Source organism: Saimiri boliviensis, chromosome 19 (genome assembly GCF_048565385.1).
Source record: "Saimiri boliviensis isolate mSaiBol1 chromosome 19, mSaiBol1.pri, whole genome shotgun sequence".
Taxonomy (NCBI): Eukaryota; Metazoa; Chordata; class Mammalia; order Primates; family Cebidae; genus Saimiri; species Saimiri boliviensis.
The window spans coordinates 15,355,008-15,382,392 of record NC_133467.1 but is presented as its reverse complement, the minus strand read 5'-3'; the positions used below and the strand labels follow the sequence as shown (position 1 = coordinate 15,382,392).

At 41.6% G+C, this 27,385-nt stretch overlaps 1 protein-coding gene across 4 annotated transcripts in view; it reads left to right on the top strand.

Moving 5' to 3' along the window:
* The window catches only part of FAM20B (FAM20B glycosaminoglycan xylosylkinase), a 52,178-nt gene that overhangs the window by 5,968 nt on the left and 18,825 nt on the right, over positions 1-27,385 (top strand). For all 4 annotated transcript variants that reach the window (XR_012515065.1, XM_074389995.1, XM_039460072.2 and 1 more), the window contains exons 2-4: positions 10,803-11,312; positions 17,917-18,003; positions 22,744-22,853. Coding sequence is in view for 3 of the 4 variants with exons in the window: in XM_074389995.1 (XP_074246096.1) it covers positions 10,936-11,312; positions 17,917-18,003; positions 22,744-22,853 (574 nt within the window). In the remaining variant the exon portion in view is untranslated. The remainder of the gene's footprint in view (positions 1-10,802; positions 11,313-17,916; positions 18,004-22,743; positions 22,854-27,385) is intronic.

Sequence of the window (27,385 nt, the reverse complement as noted above, 5' to 3'; positions counted from 1 at the left end):
ACAAAGTGTGAGTAAAACCTATCCCATCCTCAAAAACTCACAATATCTTAGAAGAGACAGGTGTGCCAAAAAAAAAAAAAAATGTGTGTGTGTGTGTGTGTTCATATTATAACAGAGGGATCATGCCTGGAGCCACCTAACCACCATTTCAGCACAGACCTGTTTGAGGTTCTGCTGTTTCTGAAAGTGATCTCCTATGTGGGCTGCCAGCTTGACGTACCATAGAACACAAGGCTAAAAATGCGAGGTCTATTGTTGTATAAAGTTTACGTGGTTTCCTAAGAGCTGTAGTGAATTGAACACTAACGATGGAAAGCATATGAAAAGTTGAAGGAAAATGTTATATTATTTGCAATTCCATATTTCAATACTATACAGAAATTATATTCTATAATCTAACCTTAAGTGGTGGTTCTATACTGACAATTGAGCTGTGAAATACCCGGAACTTGGGAAGCTTCATTATAGCTGGCTCATTTAGAGTAAAATGCAAATTGTTACTCATTTCCACATGGTGTCAAGATCACTGTGTGTGTTGGTTTTTTAGAACAAAACTCACCGGCAGTATAAGCTAAAATTTTTTTCTTTTTCCTTTTCAAGGAAGAGGGTTGCCCTAAATCAAGGGTTAAATGGGACAGGTTGCGGGGATTGAATTTTTTTCGGTTCACTTATTGAAATTATTCAGTTATTGCCTATTTCATTTTTACTTTCACGTCCAGCAAGAAAGGCTACTGTAATGCTTCGTTAATACCTGGTAACGGTTTTAGTTGCCTTCCTTCAGGGGGAAGTTGCTGTAGAATTTCACATAAGGGATTCTGAGTTTACAGATGTAAATAAATGTTTAAGTGGAAGTGAAAACAGTAAGGAAAACCTGACACTTGGACCAATTTGGATTATGTGAGAATTAGATTTTCTATACCTGTACCTTTAAGTTACTCTTAAGGCTTATCTTAAGGGCTTTAGCACCTGAAAAGCTGTCATCTTTAAAACATAGAACTGATTATCCAAACTGGAACAGTTGTGAAAGGCATTCTATTTTAGCCTTTTTTGTGAGGTAAGATAAGTTCATGGTTCTCATCTGTTTCAATTACCTTGAATATGGTAGGATTGAATGTTGTAGAGAAGAGAAACAGGTTGATCAAATTAGTGACAACTTCCCAGTCTTCTGCTTCACGTGACACTCTGAAGATACCTATTTGCATAGTCTTATCTACCTCTCAAATTTAGGAAAGGATTTGGTTCAGAAATACAAAACTACTAATTACTACTAAACTCTTAGTAATGCAATGTGTGTATCTGGCTCCTGATTATGTAATTGAGAAGACAATATTATGGTATATTGAGTCCGATGAGGATTTTCTTTGTCATTTTTCTCCTCAGGAGGTTATCTTTGGGTTTTTGATATGGTGATATTGACTAGCAGGTGATTACTGTGGGTCATCCAGGTACTAATCTTAGCACAATACATGTAGAGATCTCATTCTTTTTTTTTTTTTTTTTTGAGACGGGATCTTACTCTGTCGCCCAGGCTGGAGTGCAGTGGCATGATCTTGGCTCACGGCAACCTCCACCTCCCGGTGTCAAGCCATTCTCCTACCTCAGTCTCCTGAATAGCTGGCTCTTTCATTTTTAATGACCCTGCAAGTTAGGTAATAGTATTCCTGTTTCATTAAAATATGCAGAATCCAAGACCCAGAGAGATCAGAAGTTAAATCTCTCTCCCAAGACCCACGTTAGGTGATAAAGGAAACATCCAGGCCCAAGCATTCTGAACCCAGAGGATACACTTTTAACTCCTCTGCTACAGAGATCTTATATTTAAAATAAGAAGGTGCATTGAGAAGCTATTTATTAAATGGAGAATTAGCGAAGAAAGGAAGAAACATATCTATAGATACTGATTAATGCTATTACTTGGTATTAGTTTTTATTTTTAGTTGAAGACCCTCATGTGAAGATGAAAGGAAGAATAGCATACTGTTGTGTCAGGCAGCAGGCAGCAAAGCAGGAGTGGGCTGGTTTTCCAGGGGTACTCAGCATTTACTGAGGTAATAAACACTTAATGCTATTTGATATTGGAGGTTTTGCCTCTCTGGAGGTCTTGACTGTCATACTATACTAAAAGATTTCTAAAGGCTCTTATTTTGCTTATCACTGCCACTACCCATCAGGAGAGACTACATTTATTTCGAGGGAACAGGGGATGTAAACTCAACAGCTAATAATAATATGCACAGTGCCCTGTTGTCACTGCTAGTTAAAAATCAAAAGGGCAGTATACCAGACTTAGCCCATGGTAAAAGTGTGTATGTCTCTAACTTTTTTGATGCTAAAGGATGTGATTTTTTGCTCTTTATGTTTTGGCTGCAGTACAAAAGTTAGGCTTTATAAACTGGACGTGTGTCGATGTGTGAATATGTGAGGTTAGCCTTGATTGCTCTGCATAAGTCTAAGTAGGGCTCTGAAGTATGCAAGTGGATTTTAGTAAATGATCCAGTTGAGAATCTGTTTCTTCTTGTGGTGCCTTTAAGAGACCTTGTTAATCCTGTATCTTTCTAAATATATACAATGAAGACAGAAAAAAATAAATGACATATAACTTTCATAATGAGTATATTGCTCCATAGAAGCCATTAATAATCATTTACAAATAGGACCTAACAATTTATCAGTCCAACTTTTATGTATACATGATGGTTAATTTAATGATTATCCCCTCCCTGAGAGAATTGTTTTTAGTCACACAATTTATTTCCCTACGTCTTCTCCCTGGTATTTTTAGCATCCCCAAAAGGAGTTGGTAGGGGCAGAACAGATAGGAGAATGTTGGGTTTTACAAACTACCTCAAAATAACAGTGGCTTAAGACAGTGATTTATTGTTTCTAATAATTATGTAGGTCATCTGGTCTCACATATTCCTGCCCACATGGTATAGGCTGGGATCACAACAGTGACTATATTCTACTGGACCGCAGTTGGGACTGGAATGCCCTTGAAAGTGTCATCTCCATGTCTGGCACTTCAGCTGGGATGACCAGAATAGCAAAGGGTTGGCTGGACCTCTCCCTCCATATAGATCACTTGTCATTTGGTAGTCTAGCCTGAGCTTCTTTACATGGTAGCTAGATCCCCAAAAAAGTGGAAGTGGAAGCTGCCAGGTCTCTTAAGGCCTAGGCCCAGAACTGGCACACAGTCACTTCCACAGCATTCTATTGTCAAAGCAAGTTACAAAGCCAGCCCAGATTCAGAGGGAGGAAAAACAGACTCACTCACTCTCTCTCTCTGTCTCTCTCTCTCTCTCTCTCTCTCTCTCTCTCTCTTTTAAATAATAGAGACAGGGTCTTGCTATGTTACCCAGGCTGGTCTTGAATTTCCGAGCTCAGGAGATCCTTCTGCCTCAGCCTCCGAAAGTGCTAGGATTATAGGTGTGAACCACCGTGTTTGACCCTGACTCCACCTCTTGATAGGAGAGATTGTTGGTGTCTGTCTTTGGAGACAGTCAACAAAAAAACTCAGATTCAAGTTTTACCTCCTATTCTCACCAAACCTTCAGAATTAATTACCAACAATTACCAGAGAATTTTGTAAAGGGGTCCTTGTAGTGCCTACTCAGGATCAAGGGCAGAGACATTGTGTGCATAAACATAATTCTGTAGTAGTGAAGAAATCCCACCCCATTGCCTCAGATCTCCTCTGTTACTAGTCCTCTGCATGAAACATTTGTACTGAACATTTGCCTTGTGATACTTTACGTTTACAAAGCATGTTACATTCTGCTTAAGTCGTAAGAACCTGATTTGACCATTAAATTAGAAACACATTAAGTGAAACTTATATTTACTTTTACCATAACTTTACTTTTGGTAGCTATGAGCAGAGTTTGGTATTTTTTCTCTATGACCTCAGAAGTAATAGTCTGAGGCTGTCGCTTAATCAGAGGGCAATTCAAGGGGACACTTCTAATAAGGCTTGGAATCTCACTGGTGGCTTGTAGGACTCTCTAGTAAGGTAGTAAGTGTTAAGGCCAGGTGTTCTCCTATTCCTCAGCAGCCACACATTGAGATTTATCACATGATTTGTAGACCCCCATGACAACATGCTTTTCTGTATATATTCTTCCACCATCAGCAGATTTTTTTTTTTTCAGTACAATTTCCATTTCATTTTTCTGCAGAGAATGGTCTATCTTCAGTCTTTAAGGACTCAGCCTCTTTCACAGGCTTTGGTGGGGGTCACGGGGCAGTACCCACAGGTCTAAATTGGGGTCAGGGTGTTCGATCCTTGAGGGCTCCATGAGATTGATTCCTGACTACTTTGCTGTAAATTGTACAACTCACACAGTAACATAGCTTCACATACAGTTTAGGAAGCACATAGGCATCGAAGGGACGCTCACTTCAGAAATGTCCCTGATTGCTGTGGCCTCCACTATGTTTCAAATGATGAATTGCTTAATGGCCTTATCCTTGGGCCCTCATCGGGCACAGTTCCTGCAGGGAATAGCTGTGGCTGTGGCCCTTTTGGCATGACTTTTGTTCTTTCTTTTCTTTGTCATCTTGGAGGCATAGACCAGAGAAGAGATTCTTGAAAGAAGACTTCACATTAAGACCTCACTTTTTTTCCATGGAATCTATGTCCGTTCTCCCAAAACAACATCATAGTCTTAAGTTTGTCTTTAGACAGTATTTGTAAAATGAGTAGGATGAGTGTGTGTGTGTGTGTGTGTGTGTGTGTGTGTGTGTGTAGAATGAAAGTGAATTAGCTGGCAGGGCATGGTGGCTCATGCCTCTAAGCCCAGCACTTTGGGAGGCCAAGGTGGGCGGATCACTTGAGTCAGGAGTTTGAGACTAGCCTGGCCAACATGGCAAAATCCCATCTCTACTAAAATAAAAAATTAGGCTGAGTGCGGTGGCTCACGCCTGTAATCCTAGCATTTTGGGAGGCCGAGGCAGGCGGATCACCTGAGATCGGGAGTTTGAGACCAGCCTGACCAACATGGAGAAATCTCATCTCTACTAAAAATACAAAATTAGCCGGGCGCAGTGGCTCAAGTCTGTAATCCCAGCACTTTGGGAGGCCAAGGCGGGTGGATCACGAGGTCAAGAGATCGAGACCATCCTGGTCAACATGGTGAAACCCCATCTCTACTAAAAATACAAAAAATTAGCTGGGCATGGTGGCACGTGCCTGTAATCCCAGCTACTCAGGAGGCTGAGGCAGGAGAATTGCCTGAACGCAGGAGGCGGAGGTTGCGGTGAGCCAAGATCGCGCCATTGCACTCCAGCCTGGGTAACAAGAGCGAAACTCCGCCTCAAAAAAAAAAAAAAAAAAAATTAGCTGGGGGCTGGTGGCACATGCCTGTAATTCTGGTTACTCGGGAGGCTGAAGCAGGAGAATCACTTGAACCCAGGAGGCGGAGGTTGTAGAGAGCTGAGATAGCACCACTGCACTCCAGCCTGGGTGACAGAATGAGACTCTGTCTCAAAATAAAAAAAGATAGTAAATAAGTAAATTAGCCTTCGTAGCATGTGCCATGTCGCTAATGGAGCTAAGGGTGAAACCAGAGTTCAGTAGGAAAATTCCTTATAAAGGTCTACTTTCCAAAACTCCAGGCTGGGAGTTTATGCCAGCTTTTCGTGTGAAAACTATTTACAGATACGCCATTTGTACTGCCTTTTTTATATTTAAAACATTTTTTAAAGTTACGTTATTACCTTGAGTTTATTTGCTCTTTGAAGTAGTTTCTGTTCTGCTTAACAGAAACATTAAAATAAATGACCGTATATAACTGGACATTGTTGCGCTGTTTGAAACATTTATAGGAGGAGCTGAGGATATGAAATAGAGCAGGCACACTCTTCTGGGAATGTTAGTGAGGTTTTCCTGAATAGTTTGGAATATACCCAGTGAATTTGCTTTTATTTCCTTAGTGTCTGAAGTGGGGAATCTTTGGGAAAATCCAGTTTGCAGAATATAGTATGCTCCTTATTCCAAATAAAAAAGGAAGATCATATGGCATGGAAACCCTGTCTTGGATACTGTCTTCTCTCACACACATAAAGGAGTGAAGGGGATCATTATAAGGAGCCAAGATTCTGAAAGGATAATTAAGAACCATATACAATAAGCTATTATACAAGGCAGAGTATAGTTAAGTACTGGCCAAAAGGAGGGAGAAGTTACTTTAAGAGTGTGAGGAGGGACCAAAAATTGCCTTAGAGATGGGCCTTGGGGATGAGCCTTGAAAGGAGACTTAGACTTTATCAGGAGGAGACTGGAAGAAAAGGTAAGAGAAAGAGAAATTTTGAGAGACTACTGTGTAAGGAATGACAGAAGCAAAGGGCACCTGCACATCAGGAGGACCACAGCATGTTCAGTTGATTGATTGTGGCTAAAGCTGAGAAGAGGAACAATGGGAGTGATGTCTAGCTTGGAAGCCATTTAGGATACAGCTTTAATGCCTTGCCAAGGAATCTACAATCGAAAGTGGTTGAGTGATTCGAAAAATGATTTTGGCTGCATTCTCTAGGCTGGATTGGCGAACCTGGAGGCCCGGGCATCAGTTCTTTCTGTGGTCCAAAAGAAGATGATGAGCACTGAAGTTGGCTGTGGAAATGAAAGACGGTTGTAAAGAACGATGACAAATTGCAGTCTTACTCGTTCTACCAGGATGTGGTGACTGTAATCACAAACATGAAACTTGTTTAGTTTTTTTTTTTAACCTGTCCTCACTTAGAATCTGCAGAAGTAAATAGTGAAATAATACAACTGAACCCTTCAGTTCCCTTAATATAAATTGCTTTCTTTCTTTTTTTCTTTTGTGAGACAGAGTCTTGCTTTGTCACTCAGGCTGGAGAGCAGTGGCAGGATGTCAGCTCACTGCAACATCCAACTCCTGAGTTCAAGTGATTCTCCTGTCTCAGCCTCCTGAGTAGCCGGGATTACTGGTGCCCACCACCACGCCCAGCTAATTTTTGTGTTTTTCATAGAGATGGAGTTTTGCCATGTTGTCTAGGCTGCTCTTGAACTCCTGACCTCAGGTGATTCGGCCACCTCTGGAGCTGTTAGAACTTCTTAATTGCATTGATGATTAAAAACAAAGCAAAAAACCACAGCTCTAACCTCTGTGCAAAATGTCTGGATACATTCTGGGGGTGGGGGTGGGGAGCGGAGGTGGTGGATTTTCTTCATTCTAAATGAATGAGCAATGCCATTAAAAGTTTGTGGGTTTGGACAGGAATTTCTCTAATAAGACCTTAAGAAAAAAAAAAAAAAGTTTATGGGTTAACCAGACTTTAGTCCTGAAAGATGTTCTGTAGAAAGTAAAAGCCTATTAAGCTGACCGCTTTGTGCCAGAATTGTATTGTATTTGTAGCTAGTTGCATCTGGAGGTACTGAGGAAGTGATTGTCAGTACAACTAGATTTCCATATTGCCTTTTATCTCTGCAGCCTAAGAAGTGTACTGTTGAACAAATACTTGAAAAAGTTGTATGGTTTAGATTGCATTAGAACTAGCAAAAATCTCTGAAATCTTCTCTGCTAGTACTGCTGTTATCAGTAATCACAGGGAACTTTTACTGAGTTCCACACCAAACTTGATACCATGACAATTACATTTCAGATGCACTTGAATTGCCTTTGTTTCAACTAATAGTGTTGTGTACCCTGGGAGGTGATGATGAAACAAAACAGGTGGCGGGGATAATTAGAATTTGAAATTAACTCTCACTTTCTGCCTCCTTCATGAAAATGAACAGAAAAGGAATGGTTAATCACTGAGAATAAACTTCATTCAGCTGGCTCACTGCAAAATGTTGCTCTTAGAATACATTGTTGCTCTGATAGGCTGCCTTTGAGTATGTTTCCAGCTGTTATTAGGGGAGCAATATCATGTTTAGGTGGGAGTGTCTCAGCCTGAATCATTGGCTCTATATTTTGTATTGGTTTTATTTCTTGGATTAATGGTTTGAGTTGTTAAATGAATTGGAGAGTGAAGCAACATCCTGTTATCTTCTTCTCATCTTTTTCTTACCTCAGTGCTGTGCAGTCTGTCGGCATATAGCAGAGCAAGCCTGTGCATGTTTTTAAATGGCCCTATGGAGTAGAAAGCAACCTCTGAGCATGCAAATGAGACAGAACTGTATGTTATTGACACCCTTGCAAAAATCTTGTATTTGGAGTCTTTTAGCTTAATAATTGCCCAGAGTGGGGCCGGGTGCGGTGGCTCAAGCCTGTAATCCCAGCACTTTGGGAGGCCGAGGCGGGTGGATCACGAGGTCAAGAGATCGAGACCATCCTGGTCAACATAGTGAAACCCCATCTCTACTAAAAATATAAAAAATTATCTGGGCATGGTGGCACGTGCCTGTAATCCCAGCTATTCAGGAGGCTGAGGCAGGAGAATTGCTTGAACCCAGGAGGCTGAGGTTGCAGTGAGCCGAGATCGCGCCATTGCATTCCAGCCTGAGTAACAAGAGCGAAACTCCGTCTCAAAAAAAAAATAATAATAATTGCCCAGAGTGTGGTCAGCCCCATGCTAGAAGGAGCACTTATTTATGTCTGTGACATGAATATCCTTGTTATGTGCCTGACCATTCCAGACGTGGTAGTGTTCCTATAGTACCAGGCTTCATTAGTTTCCTGGTTATAGTCTGCTGATGGTATGGGGATTTTTTTTTTCCCCTTAATGGATCCAGTTTTGATTATCCATGGTTTGCAGCTATTTTAATTTTGAAGAATAATTAGGGAATATGTGTCTGGTGTTGTATTTAAATACATGAACAGCAGATATGACATGTCCAGGATCACTGAGTACTTGGACTCAACGATAGTTATTTCTCTCCTCTGCACTCTGGCATTTTTAGGAATTGTTGTCTTACCAGAATGAGAACTGGAAAGTTACCAAATACTAGTGGTTTTGGATATGCAAAAGTCCTTTATAGATTTTGAAAGTTAAAATAATGGAAGTTAAGCAATTATGTATAGCTTGCTGTTTTGTTTTTGTTGGGTTTTTTTTTTCATTGTTTTGGTTATTAGGCATGTGTAGCCAACCTCATGGCTCCTAAATGGCTTTGCATTCCAATTAAAACAGGAATATTTGCTCTAAAATTTTCATTGTACCTGGTTCTTTCTTATTAGTGTCACAGTATCCTTGGAGTGTCACTTTGCCAGCCAGAAACCCCTGTGGTCATGGCGTCTTCTGCCTGAGTAGGGCTCACACCCACTGGGCTCGTTCTGCCCACTCAGCCCAGCAGGCTGTGCTGAGCTCATTCTTTGGGCATGGATCCCACACCTGCCAAGGGCAGGCCAGGTGCAGAGCACCAAGGGGTGTGTGGACAAGCTAGCAGGGGGTCTGGCCACTGCACACAGCCAGGCACACTGGCTTCTCTGGTGGGGTGGGCAGCTTTAGGCAGCTCCAGCTCCATGTGAGGCTGCACCTGGACCACATGTACCACATGTGGCTTCTGCTGCAAGTACTCGGATCTGAACAAGGGGAACATGGTGGCCCCCAGAAACGTGGAGACACCAGGAACCTCAGAACCCCAAAGAGGGTGTCAAAGCCCTGGCTTGGGGATCCCCTAGGTCTGAGCTCTCCAAAGGGCCACAGCTCTTCTCTCTTTCTGATTGCACACCACATGGTGAGCAGGGGGTAAGTTTCAGCCCTGTTTGTGTTACAGCTCTTTCATTCCCACCATTTGGTGGGTCCTGAGTTCTTAACCCATGTCCAGGAAGAATGAGGTACCTGGGCAACTGGAGGGTGAGCAAGATGGAAAGGAGCTTCACTGAGCAATAGAACAGCTCTCTGAAGACCCGAAGTGGGTAGCTCCTTTCTTCAGACATGTCCTCTGATGAGTGGCTAGCTCTCAGTGGAGAGAAGACCCACCGTGGGTAGATCCCTTTTGCATGCAGGTTGTCATGACATCTGTTTGAGTCTGGGGTTTTTAATGAGCTCAGAAGAGAGGAAGTACGTGCTGATTGCCCCTTAGGTGGCGATGGGCCAGCCCGGAAAAAGCATAGTAAGTTCTCACTCTGGTCTGCAGATTCTAACCGGAACTGACAGCCCAGCCTTCAGGCTTCAGGCTATTCCTGGCTTGAAGGTGGGGCTTCACCAAGGACTCACCCCTTTCTGCCCAGGAGCCTGCTTTCTGCCACCATTCGTGTCATCCACAGTGCCCAGGCCGTTCATTCCAAGGGACACCTGCAGGCCTACACTGAGCCATCCTCAGTCCCCCCTCAGCCTCCCTCTCATGCTCATTGGTGCCCAAATTCCAGAGGGGGCGGACACAGCAGGGGCCTGTGGGTATCAGCACTGCCCCAAGCACATGTACACCTGGCTGGGTCACAACATTGCCTGGGCTCTGCCACAATTTTCTTCCACTCCGGAGTGGGTGCTGGGAGTGGGGAGAGGCCAGGCAGCAGGAGCAGCATTTCTGAGCCTGTGGATATAGCTATGGCTGGGTGGCAGCAGCCGCACCCAGGAGCACAGGGCTCCTGCCCCACCAACTTGGAAGGGGGCAGGGCTCCCACCTGTTCCTGCCTCCTGCCAGCTCCGTGGAGCATGTAGCCCTGCTCATGCGTCCCCCACTGCAGCCAGCGTCTTCGCAGCAGCTGTTCCAGATGGGCCGCTGCTGCCATCATTAGATCCTTCTCCAGACTAGTTACTTTTAAATTATTGAACCTTCTCAAGCGCAAGATTAGCAAGCCTAAAAGGGTGAGTTAATATATTAGAAGCTTGCAAAAGATTCAGGGGTGGAAGGACAAAACTTTTGACCAAATTTTGCTTTATACTTGGGCTTGCAGGAACTGTGGAAGGTGGATCAGTGAAGAAATGGACCAGTGTGTATAATCATGGAATCTCCTTGCTAACCATCACCACCAGCTCTCCTTAATAAGTGAGCAAGAGTGGGTCAGGGGAGAAGGAAAAGAGGTCAACATGAAGCTAAAGCAGCGAGTCGTGCTGTTAGCCATTCTCCTTGTCATCTTTATCTTCACCAAAGTTTTCCTGATTGACAACTTAGACACATCAGCTGCCAACCGGGAAGACCAGAGGGCCTTTCACCGAATGATGACTGGCTTGCGGGTGGAGCTGGCGCCCAAGCTGGACCATACCTTGCAGTCTCCCTGGGAGATTGCAGCCCAATGGGTGGTTCCCCGGGAAGTGTACCCTGAAGAGACACCAGAGCTGGGGGCAATCATGCATGCCATGGCCACCAAGAAAATCATTAAAGCTGATGTGGGTTATAAAGGGACACAGCTGAAAGCCTTACTGATACTTGAAGGAGGACAGAAAGTTGTTTTCAAACCTAAGCGGTAAGTTTTCATCTTGGAAGCTGTATGTGTAGTTGATTGATTAATTTAACTTGGGATTTATATAAGATTTATTTTACCATCTTCTTCCTTTGGAATTCTCTTCAGTAAAATAAGAGGGGTAGACTAGATCTCTGAAATCTTTTCTAGCACTTAACATGAGTCTACCTTTAGAGTATCATACAGAATAGTTTACCTGCCCTAAAATCCTCTATGCTCTACTTACTCATTTTTCCCTCTCTGTCCCAGAACACCTAGTAACCCATTGGTCTTTTTGCTGTCTCCATAGTTTTGCCTTTTCCTGAATGTCATATAATTGGAATCACAGTATGTAGCCCGTTCAGACTGGCTTTTATTTAGTAAAGTACATTTAAGGTTTTTACATATCTTTTTGTGGCATGGTAGCTCATTTCTTTTTATCACTGAATAATATTCCATTGTCTAGAGGTACCACAGCTTAATTATCTATTCACTTACTGAAAGACATCTTGGTTGCTTCCAAGCTTTGGGCAATTGTGAATAAAGCTGCTATAAACATCCATGTGCAGGTTTTTGTGTGGACATAAATTTTCAGCTCATTTGGATAGATACCAGAAGCATAATTGCTGGACCACATGGTAAGAGTACGTTTCATTTTGTAAAAAACTGCTAAACTGTCTTCCAAAGTAGCTGTACCATTTTGTGTTTGTACCAGCAACGAATGAGAGTTCCTATTGCTCCATATCCTCACCAGGGTTTGGTGTCAGTGTTTCAGATCATAGCTAATCTCATAGGTCTCTCGTTGTTTCTTTCACCTGTTTTAAGCAAAGAACTGGGCCATTTTAGTTACCTTAGTAACTAAATATGTATGTAGTTAGTGATCCCTTTGGACTTCCTAGGGATCTACAGAGATGATGTGTGTGACGATTCTATGATACATTTAATGATTTTTATTTATTTATTTCTCTACTCAAGACAGCTTGGAGGGCATAATGTTTTTAAAATGTTTTCTGAGTATTTGAATCTGAAATAGGCTAACATCATGATGGTGATTTGTATTCTTTTGCCAGGAGGTAGTTAACCAATGAATATTCTCAAAGTTTGTAATGTCTGAAATCTTTTGTGTACTAAACATGTTTTTCATTCCTCAGTAGAGCTTTTGAAAAAATTAAAACATACCTTTGGATTTCTTTCTGGAGTGGGAAAAGAAATGTAGGGAAAAGATGTACAAAATTCAACTCCCTTTCTCGTCCAACTATTGGTAAATAAACGGCAGTCAGAGCATGAATGTATAGGGAGCCCAGAAATGGAAGGAATCACTGTTGATCTGGATCTGGGAAACATGTGTCAGTGATGTAGAAATTAGGAAAGCTTAAAAATGTGGTAGACATTTAGAGAATAAAAATTTGATTGGGGCTGGGTATGCTGGCTCATGCCTGTAATTCCAGCACTTTGGGAGACTGAGGTGGGTGGATCACTTGAGACGGGTTGAAGTAATGAGACCCCGTCTCTACAAAAAATAAAAAATTAGCTGGACGTGGTGGTGCATGCATGTAGTCCCAGCTACTTGGAAGGCTGAGGTGGGAGGGTGGGAAGATTACTTGAGTGTGAGAGTTTGAGGCTGCAGCAAGTCCTGCCACTATCTTCCACCCTGGGTTGGTGAGACTCTGTCTCAAAAAAAAGAAAGAAAAAAGTGGTTATGTGGGCCTGGAATCTAATTTCTGCTGAACGCCAGGCATTGCACTAAGTACTTTTGTATCTGTTAATCTTTTAAACCCTTATAGGAAGGTTTAACCCTTGTGGACAATTTCAGTTCTTATTTTCAGAATAAGAAACTGAGGTTTAGAGAGTGTAACTAACTTGACAAGATCACCTCACATTAATCAGTGGTGCAGAAGTTCAAACCCAGACTTGTTAGAGTTGTAAGCAGCTTGTGTTCTGCCACACACATGGAATTCTTTAAGTATGTTTGTTTCCCCTAAGTGATGACTTGGGGCACCATCATAAAATATCGCATTTAACATTGAAGTATGGTCTTTGACTTCTTGGCCTTAGAGATTAGCAGCATAAACAGAGTGATGGAAAAAGGCAAACTAAAGACAAAAATTATATTTATATACAAAGATATGGCCGGGTACGGTGGCTCATGCCTGTAATCCCAGCACTTTGGGAGGCTGAGGCAGGCGGATCACTTGAGGTCAGGAGTTCGAAACCAGCCTGACCAGCATGGTGAAACCTCATCTCTACTAAAAATGCAAAAAATTGTCCGGCATAGTGGTGTGTGCCTATAGTCCCAGCTACTCAGGAGACTGAGGCAGGAGAATCACTTGAACCTGGGAGGCAGAGATTGCAATGAGCCAAGATGCTCCATTGCAATCCAGCCTGGTCAACAAGAGCAGAAGTCCATCTCAAAACAATAAAATTAAATAAATAAATAAAGAGATGAGTTGTGAGCATTTTGTGTTTAAATAAGAGTAGATCTTCTCACCCACCACTTGTACACTGGAGAATTGAAGGGCAGATGGGACAGCAGGAAGTGTGTTTGAAGACAAATATTTCCAGGCATGTACAGTTTTAAACCAGGTGTTTTGCAGGATAGGCCTGAAATGTTTGGAGAAGGTATAAGTGGAGGGAGGAGAGGCCAGACTGATGAGTGGGGGAGGTAGCAACAGATAAATGCACAAGCTTAGTCACTGCTTGCTTCATCTTATATCTCTTACTAGCACTGCAGCCTTCTCATTACCTTCCCCCTCCAGACCATCCTGGAAACCACTTCCATTCTTCCCCAGAAGACTCATATTATCATTATATTCCCCAGTTTTAAAACATGCAGGGATGGCCTGGCACGGTGGCTCACGCCTGTAATCCCAGCACTTTGCGGGGTGGAGGCCGGCGGATCACGAGGTCAGGAGTTCAAGACCAGACTGGCCAACATGGTAAAACCCCCGTCTCTACTAAAAAATACAAAAATTAGCTGGGCATGATGGTTCGTACCTGTAACTTCAGCTAATTGGGAGTCTGAGGTAGGAGAATTGCTTGAACCAGGACCCAGAGACAGAGGTTGCAGTGAGCCGAGATCGTGCCACTGCACTCCAGCCTGGGCTACAGAGCAAGACTCTATCTCAAAAATAAAACATCCAGGGACTTCCTGTTGGCAACCAGACAAAACCCAGCCTCCACAGCCTAAGGTCAAGCCCCTGACTGTCTGGTCCTCCTTTCTATATTCAGCCTTATTCTTCCTTTGTTCTTTGTTTCTGTCAAACTCTGCCCCCACCACCCCATCATCTCCTAAACTCCCACTCTCCTCTCCAACTCAGCAAGGTTTTTTTTGGCCCCTGCCATAGGTGTTCACTCTCTTTGTCATTGCACATACTGACCTGTGCTGCTTTATATCAGGAACTATCACAGGCTGGGGAAAGTGAGTATAAGTTTAAGTGCTTGCGGAAATTGACTCCAGTCCCCAAACACCCAGCAAAATGCCATTCTGACCCCCAGGGCTTCAGAGACTGTTTAGTCCTGGTATAAGTGCAAATTAATGTCCTTGGTCAGGCTCTGATGTCCTTCAGCAGAAGGATAGGAGTGATTTACTGGCAGTTACTGTATGGATTTTGCTGCTCTGTCACTGACTGAAGATGGATCACTCTCTGCTAAGAGGAGAATCTAAGTCCTTTCTTTAATAGCCACTTGTGGTTTCAGCATTTCTGGAGCCTGGCTATCCATGTTCTATTCTCAGAGATACAAGGTATGTGCAGTATAGGTAGATAATATATATAGGAATACAGTGACACTTTTATTTACACATTTTGCCTTATAAGTAAAGGTAATTTTTTTTTTTCAATGTAGCCACTTCCATTTGGGAACTAACTGATCTTCACAGGCAAAAATGGCAGTTATGCTGGAAAAAGGAGAAGAAGGCAGGGGCCTAGGAGAGGGTAGAAGTGAATGAGGGATCTTAGGAAGTGCTGAAAGGGACCTCGGAGATCAGCTAGTCCAGTTGTTCATTTAACAGGTGAGAAAAATGAGATCCAGAATCATGACTTTCCCTATTTCACATAATCAAAATACGAGCTAAGGATTTAGGCCTGACTTCAGTGCAGTTCTTTTGATTCTTATTTCTTTTCTATTCCATCTTTTCCTCTCCAGCCCACTCCCAGAGTACCTGGGCTCCTCTAAGGTCTTGCGTTTTACTCTGAGCAGCCTTTAGATGGATTGGGAAACTCTAATGTTTCTCTGAAAGGAACGTATGGCAAATCACTACATACCTTCCTGTGGCTTCTCTGGAGTACTAAAAACATTCAAAGATAGCCTACATCTGTAGTAGAGAGAACAGTACTTGAATAGAGTCAGCTTTTTGCTGTAGTAATACTTCAAATTTGACTTTTAATTTAGAGGTAGCTAATATAAACCTGTTTTGTTATTCCTAAAAAACCACTAGGAATTAAAAAAAAAAAACATTTGGGGCCAAGCATGGAGGTTCACGCCTGCAATCCCAGCACTTTGAGAGGCCGAGGCAGGTGGATCACCTAAGGTCAGGAGTTCAAGACCAGCCTGGCGAACATGGTGAAACCCCATCTCTACAAAAATGCAAAAATTAGTTGGGCATGATGGCAGGTGCCTGAAATCCCAGCTGCTTGGGAGGCTGACTGGGAGAATCACTTGAACCCAGAAGGTGGAGGTTGTAGTGAGCCAAGATCGCGCCAGTGCACTCCAGCCTGGGCAACAGAGCAAGACTCAAAAGTAAAAAAAAAAAAAAAAAAAAAAAAAAATTTGGCATATTGACCATGCTAAGAAGAAACTAGTGCCCAACTGGTTGGTGATACATGGCTGTCTTCTAACAGATGCTTCATCATTTTGCCTTGAAGATGTATTTTGTGGAGATTATTTCACTTTATATTCTAAGGTCATTTAAGTTGAAGTTCATTGCCTTTTATAGTACTGTTTTCTACTTCCCCGTTGCTGTTTTAGCATGGACAAGCCAACTGTCCTTAGTGGAATTTCTCTTCTCCACATCAATCTCAATTTATTTATATTTCATAGGTCCCTTCTAAAAGGGCTCCTTTTGATTTAGGAAATGCAGGAGACCACTGGAGATCATAGGTGAATTAAGTACTTTTTTCTTTCCAATTAACAGATTTACATTGTATCTTTAAAAATGATTAGTGGAAAAATATGCCAGTCTTCATTATTCTTTGCTTATGTCATGCATATAATATAAAATCATCAGAATGCAGTTTGCAATGAAAGAGACCTTAGAAATTACCTCCTAGTCCAGCCCCTAATATTGTAAATAAGGAATCTGAGACCCAGAGGATAGAAAAGTTTTACTCAAGCTTACTCAGTTAAGTAATGACAGCCACACCCACCTCTCACTGCCAGTCTAGGATTCCTTCTACTACGTCATCATAAACTTAAAGAACAAGAATGGTTATTCAAACAACTTTTTTCAAAAGCACCTTTGCCTTCCTGTTATCAAAGATTGAGTTGTATCAGACCATTTTCATTTTCCCCCCAAATTTAAACTTCTCTTACAAGCTTTGCCACAGCCAGTCTAGTAAGCGAAAGTTTCTTTTGTTGTTTTTGTTTTTTGAGACAGTCTCTCACTCTCTTACCCAGGCTGGAATGCAGTGGAACAATCTCGGCTCACTGCAAGCTCTGCCTCCCAGGTTCAGGCGATTCTCCTGCCTCAGCCTCCTGAGTAGCTGGGACTATAGGCATGCAATACCACACCTGGGTAATTTTGTTATTTTGGTGTTTTTTTTTTTTTTTTTTTGGGGACGGAGTCTTGCTTTGTCACCAGGCTGGAGTGCAATGGCGCAATCTCGACTCACTGCAACTTCCACCTCTTGGGTTCAAGCGATTCTTCCACCTCAACCTCCCAAGTAGCTGGGACCACAGGCACATGCCACCACACCTGGCTAATTTGTTTGTATTTTTAGTAGAGACGGGGTTTCACCGTGTTGACCAGGATGGTCTCGATCTCTTGACCTCATGATCCACCCGCCTCAGCCTCCCAAAGTGCTGGGACTACAGGCGTGAGCCACTGTGCCCGGCAATTTTGGTATTTTTTAGTAGAGAAGGGGTTTCACCATGTTGGCCAGGCTGGTCCCAAACTCCTGACCTCAGGTGATCTGCCCACCTTGGCCTCCCAAAGTGCTGGGATTGCAGGCGTGAGCCACTGTGTCTGGCCAGCAAAAGTTTTAATTATATGTTTTTCTTAATTTCTTCAGGTCAGTCTAGTAAACATTTTAGTAAACATTTATAAAGCACCAACTATGTGCTTAATAACATTGTGCTGGCAATACAAAGACAGTCCTTGCCTTCCAGAAAACTACCTTGTATCTGTACTTAAACTGCATCAGAAGCCCTTTAGTGGGGAAAAAAATGACATCTTCCATGTTTTATTCTTAGAATGATCACTGACATAGATATAGAACTCTAGTTTCCTTCTCTACCTCATCTTTACTGCGTCTACCAGCAATTTATGCTAATCCACAGTTGTTCTCATGGTTGACAGAGAAGGTGACTATAACAATCAGGCTTGCCAAAGTTTGTATTCTACCACTTGTGCTGTCACCTCTGTTAGTGATGTAATCCATGTATACATCTGTGCTTCCCATTCACTTTACAGGTATAGCCGAGACTATGTGGTGGAAGGGGAACCGTATGCTGGTTATGACAGACACAATGCAGAGGTAGCAGCCTTTCACCTGGACAGGTACGTATGATCAGAATAGGTTATTTTCATTTTGTTTCCTTTCAAAACTCTTTCTTGAACAGGACTTGGGAACTCTTTCAAAAAGATGCAACACTAATAAATGACTTGTTACCCCTTTTAGATAGCTAAGTGACTAGTTCCATTAAACTTGTATGAGTCCCATAATTTGGTTGGCACGAGAAATACTAAAGTATTTTAATTCCAGGCTTCTTTAGGTCATTTCATTTCTGGCCTGCTGTTATTATCATCAGTGAAGATATTTTTGGTAAATAAACTTTGAACTTAAATCTCTGAATTGAACTAGTCATTAATTGGACCTAGCCATCCTGTTATTTTGTTATGTATTTGTTTTAAGTAAGTAATGCTGACTTATCCCATGTGCTAGAAACATACAGCATGAAATATATAATGAGTAGTATTGTCTTTTATATAAAATATGCACAGCTTCAAAAACCAGAATAATTCCAAAAGGAAAGGGCTGGGTGCAGTGGTTCACACCTGTAATCCCAGCACTTTGGGAGGCTGAGGCAGGCGGATTGTCTGAGCTCAAGAGTTTGAGACCAGCCTGGGCAACACGTGGAACCCCATCTCTACTAAAATACAAAAAAATTAGCTGTGCGTGGCAGTGCGAACCTGTAGTCCCAGCTAGTCAGGAGGCTGAGGCAGGAGAATTGCTTGAACCCCCAGAGGCAGAGGTTGCAGTGAGCCGAGATTGCACCACTGCACTCCAGCCTGGGTGACAGGGAGACTCTGTCTGAAAAAAAAAAAAAAAAAAAAAGGGATGTGAATTCTAAGTTTGTAAGTTAACTAGGAAAGTTCTTTTTTTTTTTTCCTCAGCAGGTTGCTAGCCAGAAACCTTGCAGCTGAACTGTCTACGATCTCAGTTACTCCTCTGACCAGCTCTTCCATCAGGCCATCTTAGCAGACTTTAAAAGAAATTGCTCACAATATTTGTTTTAAAAATTAATTGGCCGGGCGCGATGGCTCAAGCCTGTAATCCCAGCACTTTGGGAGGCCGAGGCGGGTGGATCACGAGGTCAAGAGATCGAGACCATCCTGGTCAACATAGTGAAACCCCGTCTCTACTAAAAAAATACAAAAAAATTAGCTGGGCATGGTGGCGTGTGCCTGTAATCCCAGCTACTCAGGAGGCTGAGGCAGGAGAATTACCTGAACCCAGGAGGCGGAGGTTGCGGTGAGCCGAGATCATGCCATTGCACTCCAGCCTGGGTAACAAGAGCGAAACTCGGTCTCAAAAAAAAAAAAAAAATTAATTGATGACTGGGTACAGTGACTCATGCCTGTAACCCTAACATCTTGGGAGGCTGAGGTGGGTGAATCACTTGAGTCCAGGAGTTCAAGACCAGCCTGGGCAACATCATGAAGCCCCATCTCTACTAAAAAAATAACAAAAATTAGCTGAGTGTGGTGATGTGTACCTGTAGTTCCAACTAGTGGGAAGGGTGAGGAGGGAGGATCTTGAGCCTGGGAGGCAGAAGCTACAGTGAGCTGTGATCAAGCCATTGCACTCCAGCCTAGCAGCAGAGTGGGACCCTGTCTCAATAAAATAAAATAAAATAATAAAATTTAAAAAGTTTTTTTGAGAGAGTCTCACTCTGCCCTCCAGACTGGAGTGCAGTTGCCTCATCTTGGCTCACTGCAACCTCCACCTCCTGGGTTCAAGCAATTCTCCTGCCTCAGCCTTCCAAGTAGCTGGGACTACAGGTGCACGCCACCACACCCGGCTAATTTTTTGTATTTTTAGTAGAGACGGGGTTTCACCATGTTAGCCAGGCTGGTGTGGAACTCCTGACCCCAGGTGATCCACCCGCCCCAGCCTCCCAAAGTGCTGGGATTACAGGTGTAAGTCACTAGCCCAGCCTAAAATGAATTTATGAGGAAACCAAAAAAGAAAGGTGAAATGTTTGTCTTTTTCTGAATTAGGATTTTGTAAATATAACTTAAAAATTGCAAATTCAGTAGACTTGACTAAATAAAATAATGAACTTATATATCAAGAAATAGCAAACAAAATTTAAAAGCAAACAGCAAACTAGGAGAAAGCACTTGAATCTAACGTAATTTGAGTATTAATAGCCTTAATGTGTTTATACAAATTCATATATATATATATATATATATATGTTTAAAAACTCTCTTAGAAAATAGATTAAGAGCACATGCGTTATCAATTGCTAATAAATATGGGGAGAGGGAGTTCATCCTCACCAGAAATTTTTAAAAATTCGGATGAAACAATGAGATACTGTTTTTACTTGTTGAAAATGGCAAAGCTTAAAAAAAGATAACCCTTTATTGGCAAGAATACATTAAGATTCATATGTTGCTTATGACATTGTCAATTATTTCAGTCTCTTTGTTAAGAACCCTAGTATTATTTATCAAAAACCTTAATGTTCATATCCTTTGAACAAATAACTGCTTTTTAATACACATATCTAGGGCATTTCTAGGAAGTACCCTAGAGAAAGAATACAAAATTCAAAAATATATATACAACAGTCGTAGCTGTAAGCATTTTCAATAGTGAAAAATTGGTTGTAACCTAAACACCTGTTGATACAGAAAAGTTTAGATACATGTATACAATACCATGAATTTTTGCTGCCTCTTTTAAGACCTAGTAGTGAACAGTTGGATAAATCCTACTCCTCACTTAATGGCATACTAGATGAGGCTTTCCAAGACCTTATCTGTTTGCTTCTTTTCTTCATCCCGAAACCCCTTCCTCCTGTCCTGTTTGTTGGACACTAGCAGGCATAAATTTCCTCATTTCTGTACCAGTGTTTTGTATTACCCAATACCTTATGTTTTGTTGATATATATGTAAAGTGATACTCATTGTTATTTTGTGTTTCCCCATTACTGGCCAAGTTTTATCTTTTCACAGCAGGACACCTGTTTGTTAGAGTGTTTGTGTACTTTTGATGTTAATTAATGATAATGTTTCAGTTTGTGACTTGTGCTTTGGGAATCTTGTATTTAAAAGTACTTCCCTACTTCAGAGTCTGAAAGATGTTTTCTGGTCAGTTACCCTTTCACTTTTGTTAAATGCCACTGTAGCCAGCCTGAAATGCCACAGTAACATTGCCCCTCAGTCCTAACCTGGCTGCTGTTCTTTGACTTGGCAGTTGTCAATGGAGAGAAAAAATGCTTCCCAATCTAGGCATGTGTTTGTAGTCCTAGCTACCGGGGAAGCTGAGGTGAGAGGATCGCTTGAGCCGAGGATTTCCAGGCTGCAGGGAGCTATGATCGTGCCACTGCACTCCAGCCTGGACAACAGAGTGAGACTCTTAACCAACCAGCCAAACAAACAAACAAACAAACAAAAAAAACCACACCAAAAAACCCCTCCCCCACCTTTTTCATTAATGGATCCTGATACTTTTCCGCTTTGGGTTGCTGTTTCTTCATTACATTCAGATTTAACCACCTTCCCTTGCCTCAGGGTGGGATCTCTGGATGTCCATGCTATTTTGACATGTCTGTTTATTTTGACATACCATGCTTTTGTGGCTTTTCTAAGACTGGGTTTAGGACAGAATCGGCGGCCCCAAGCGGTAGCCATTTGTAAAGGCTTTCTAACGACTGGGGAAAGGTTCATGATGCAAGATGAGTAAAAAGCAAGATACAAAACTGCATGCAATATAATTTCAATTGTATGTATTTAATAAGTGTAAGTGTGTGTACACTTAAAAGGAAAACATGCTTATATGCCAAAATGTCAGTGCCTATCATTATTTCTGGGTTGGGAATTATAGGTGATTTTTATTTTCTTCATTATAAATTTTCTGTTTGTTCCAAATTCTGCCCCTCCAACTTTTTTTTCAGTTAGTGTGTATTTTTTTAGCCAGGAGATTTCATTTTTTAAAAATAAATTATTGTTTTCAACCTTTTAGATTATTAAAGATGTTTTCAAATGTCTCTGTATTTAATTTGCTCTGTGAGCTTATCCTTTTAGATCAGTCTGCATTTTTTTTTAACCAGTGTGCTGTTTTACTTAAAGATTTGAACCCATATGTGTGTTTGGGTCCCATCTTTTTTCTAATGCTTTCCTAAAATCGAGTTTTAATTTTTATTATGAAAACATTTCTAACATACAAAAGTAGAAAGAATAGTATAAGGAGCCAAGTATAAGGAGCCCATATACCTGCTCTGTAGATTTAACAGTTATTCACATTTTATCACATTTGCCTTATCCATTTTGCTAAAGTGTATATTAAAATAAATTACACACTCCTTGTGACATTAAATTCCTAAATATATCTATCTCTAAAAAATTAGCTTTACCTACTAGCTAAAACCCGTCACACATTTGACATGATGAACTGTAATTTTTAAGACTGTTACTTAAAAAACATCCCCTAGGCCGGGCGCGGTGGCTCAAGCCTGTAATCCCAGCACTTTGGGAGGCTGAGGTGGGTGGATCACGAGGTCAAGAGATCGAGACCATCCTGGTCAACATGGTGAAACCCCGTCTCTACTAAAAATACAAAAAATTAGCTGGGCATGGTGGCACGTGCCTTTAATTCCTGCTACTCAGGAGGCTGAGGCAGGAGAATTGCCTGAACCCAGGAGGCGGAGGTTGCTATGAGCCGAGATCGCGCCATTGCACTCCAGCCTGGGTAACAAGAGTGAAACTCTGTCTCAAAAAAAAAAAAAAAAAAAAAAAAAATGCCCTAATGTTTTTCTCTTCTGTTCTTCAATCTTCCAAACCAGGATTCTGGGTTTCCGCCGAGCCCCCTTGGTGGTTGGCAGATTTGTTAATCTTCGGACAGAGATCAAACCTGTTGCCACGGAGCAGCTGTTGAGCACCTTCCTAACTGTAGGTAAGAAGACTGTAGAGGCCGTTTAGATAGGGGAATGATTAATAAGTTAAAATGGGGCATTGTTGAGCGAGCTGGCTCATGACTTTTAGGAATTGAAGAACTCAAGGGAATACAAAAGCAAATCCAAGAACAGCTCTCAGGTTATTTGGGAAAATGAATCTAAAGGAGATGGCAGGAAATTGAAATTTTCCTGTGTACTCTTGTGTCTGTGACATAGGAAGTGAGGTCATTTAGTGATAGTGAAAGCAGGTGATTACTTCATTCTGCTTTCTCTTAGAGCTATTAATAAGTCTCAAACTCAGAATTTGGCCTAAATTGGTTATTGTTTGTATATCATTGGCTCAGTTGTTTTTATATATACATGTGTTTTCTTGGGAACTGTCTCCTGTCTCCTTGAAATTGAGGAAATCTTAAGGCACCTCTTTAGGAGGTCCAGAAATTCTTTTGTACGGTTGTATTTGGACCTGGAAGATCAACAGGCCTACTGCTTCCTTAAGGGTTAACCTATAACTCATTGTTCCTGAACTGGCTACATTGCCCCTGGCCTCTGTTTTCCATTATCTTAACTCTGAGGTAAGAGATCTGACCTAAAATTCTCACTCCTATTCTCCTTGTGAGCAAGGTGAGAATGGGAAGAATTCAGAAGTGCTGTAGTTTCTTGTTTCCACTTGGCTCTTTTTCAGTGATACAGTGCTCTGCATTAGGGTGTGACTGTTGAAACAGACATTACAAGATAAACTTCACTTTGCTTTTTGTTAGAGGGAGTGGATTTACATTTAAAATGAGGGAAAAAAGAACTTATGTCAGATTCATCATTCAGAATTTCAATTTATAAGGCTTGGGCTGTACTTTTCTTACAGATAACCAAAAGCGTACGGTGTTAAATATTGTATCAGATATTTGTTTGTGTCAGATACTTTCTAATCACCTTTGGTTGTTCAGTTTTATGCTCAGCAAACATGAATTAATTTCTGGTGGGTGCTGGGATTGAGGGAAAGAGGTCGAGAAGAATAAGCCAAGGTGCTTGCTCGTCAAAGGCTCGCGGAAGGTTAACTCTTACATTGTTCAAAGTGTGAGGAAGGAAGAGGCAGAAGGTTTGCAGAGGAGGTTGTTAACACTTGAACTGAGTATTGAAGAAGTAGTATGATTTACCAAGGCAGCAAAGAGGAAAGGGCATTGGCAAAATAACAGGAATATTAATAGGAACAAGAGCATAAAGACCGGAAAGGAACAGGGCAGGTAGAGCGATTTGGCTGGAGGTAAAATTTTTAATAATCACCTGACCTTAACATAACCTTATTGTTATTGTTGTGTTTTTAAGACTTTATTGTTTTTAGAGCAGTTTTAGGTTTACAGCAAAACTGAGAGGAAGGTACAGAGATTTCCCAAATAACCCCTGCCCCACACATACATAGTCTCCCCCACTATCAACATCCCACGTCACAGCGGTACAGTTGTTTGAACTGACGAGCCCACATTGACACATCATAATCACCCAGAATCCATGGTTTACATTAGAGGTCTGTCTTGGTGTTGCACATTCTGTGGGTTTGGACAAATATATAATGACACGTATACATCATTATAGTATCACACAGAGTATTTTCACTGGTCAAAAAATCCTCTGTGTTCCACCTGTTCATCTCTCTCCATCCCTCTCCAATCCCCTTGCAACCACTGATCATTTTACTGTCTGTATAATTTTGCCTTTTCCGGAATGCTACATGGTTGAATCACAGTATATAGCTTTTTTAGAATGGCTTCTTTCACTTAGTAATATACATTTAAGGTTTCTCCATGTCTTTTCATGGTTTGATTTCTCATTTCTTATTATTGCTGACTAACATTGTATTGTCGATGTGCCACAGTCTGATACTCCATTTACCTATTGAATGAAATCTTGGTTGCTTCCATGTTTGCGCAATTGTGAGTAAAGCTGCTGTAAACATATAGCTTTTTGTTTTGACGTAAGTTTTCAGTTGTTTTGGGTAAATATCAAGGAGTATGATTTCTGCATCATATGGTAAGAGTACATTTAGTTTTGTAAGAAACTGCCAAACTGTCTTCCAAAGTGGCTGTACCATTTTGCATTCCCACCAGCAAGGAGTCAGAGTTCCTGTTGCTCCTCATCCTTGGCAACATTTGATGTCATATTTTAGATTTTGACCATTCTAGTAGGTGTATCTCATTGTTTTAGTTTGCATCTTGGTGATGACATATAATGTAGAGCATCTTTTCATATGTTTATCTGCCTTCCTTGTACCTTGTTGAGGTGTCTCTTAAGGTCTTTGGCTCATATTTAAGTTAAGTTAGTTGTTTTCTTACTGCCAAGTTTTAGGAGTTCTTTGTGTAGTATGGCTAACAGTCCTTTGTCAGATGTGTCTTTTGAAAGTATTTTCTAAGCCGGGCGCGGTGGCTCAAGCCTGTAATCCCAGCACTTTGGGAGGCCGAGGCGGGTGGATCACGAGGTCAAGAGATCGAGACCATCCTGGTCAACATGGTGAAACCCCATCTCTACGAAAAATACAAAAAATTAGCTGGGCATGGTGGTGCATGCCTGTAGTCCCAGCTACTCAGGAGGCTGAGGCAGGAGAATTGCCTTGAACCCAGGAGGCGGAGGTTGCGGTGAGCCGAGATCGCGCCATTGCACTCCAGCCTGAGAGTAACGAGCGAAACTCTGTCTCACACACACACACACAAAAAAAGTATTTTCTCCAGCTGGACGCAGCGGCTCATGCCTGTAATCCCAGCACTTTGGGAAACCAAGGTGGGCAGATCACCTGAAGTCTGGAGTTCGAGGCCAGCCTGGCCAACATGGCAAAAACGTTGACTCTACTAAAAACACAAAAATTAGCTAGGCATGGTGGCACATACCTGTAATCCCAGCTACTTAGGAGGCAGAGGCAGAATTGCTTGAACCCGGGAGCCAGAGGTTGCAGTGAGCTGAGATCATGCCACTGCAGTCCAGCCAGGGCAACAGAACAAGACAAAAAAGAAAAAACAGAAAACATTTTCTTCAGACATATAACTTGTCGTTTCATTCTCTTGATGCAGTTTTTAAATGTATTATTAAGTTGGTATATAATGCAAGAATAACTGAATTCTATGTAGCCCCAGCAACATACCCAAATATGTTCACACTGTTACTTTATCAGATCCTCTTGACAATAGCATGCAATAAGTAGTTGAGGTGTTACTCGCATTTTGTACCTGAGAATGAAGGCTTAGAAGTGTCTAATGACTTTCTCCAAATCTCAAAGCTACTAATTGTTAGCCAGGATCCAAACCCAGGTTTTAAGACTCTACATCTTTCATTAGCTTATAGTGTTTTATATTTATTTATTCAGTACAACTTTATTTCACTTCTTTTTGACAGGCGCTGAGGTAGGTGCTGAATAGCAAAACCAAATGACCTTCTTATCTTCAAGGATCTTTGTCTAATGGGGGAACCGGACAAGTACAAATGACCGATGGAGGGTGGGGGTGGGGGTGAGGGAGCAATAGGGAGGTGGCCTACAAGTTATGGCCAGGGTGATAGTTAATTGGTGAAGGTGATATTTTAACCAAGACTTAAAGGGAAAACAGCAGTCCATCAGGTAGATACAGTGGGAAAGAACATTTTAGGTTTGCGTTTAACATTTTTTGTGCTATAGATACCTTCGGCAGTCTGGAGAAGCTTATGGATCCTTTCTGAAAATAAAGGTTTTAAATACATACATAATTTAAAATACATAGGCTTATAAATGAAACCAATAATACTGAAGTATAATTTCAGTATCAAAAATTATAAAAAGCAAATTTGGATACAGTAATATGTGCTTTGTTATTTAAGACGTTAAGATCTGGCACAGATTAGTCACTACTGTGATTTCAAACTATAAATAGTATTTTGAGATTATCTGCAACAATGCTAGTATGATATGAAAAATCTGTGATTTCTTGTAGAGACAAAGTCACAGGTAATGCAAACATGATAGTTTGCTCCCTGCCATCATAATGGAAGGAAATGCTAAGTTTTAGTAGAAGTTAGTGAAAATAAAGATGTAATTTTGTTCCTATCCAGCTCACAGGCCCTATGAGTTGACCCCATTCCAGAGAGAGGACAGAGCATGGACAAGGGCGATGAGCAGTGAAAGAAGAGCAACAAGTTCAAGAGACTATGCCAGTTAACTAAGGAAAGGGTGTGTGGGGCTGGCCAGTGAGGAAGACAGCTGGTCAGGACAGTGTCACTGAAGGGCCTGTGTACCATGCTTAGGAGTCGAGACTTTCCCTTCAGACACTGAAAAGCTATTAAAAGAGTTCGAATGTGGAAAAATCGGATTTGAATTTCAAGAGCGAATTGTGGCAGCATTGTCAGGGGCGCAGTGGGAAGGGGAGAATCAAGAGCTGAGAGCACGCTGGGACTGTTGTGAATTCATATGTAATAAGAGACAGAACTAAAGCTGGGACAGGGAATAGAAAGATTTAAGAGCTATTCAAGAATTGGAATGGAAAGAATTTGGTGAACATTTGGGCTGGGAGAGCAACTGAGA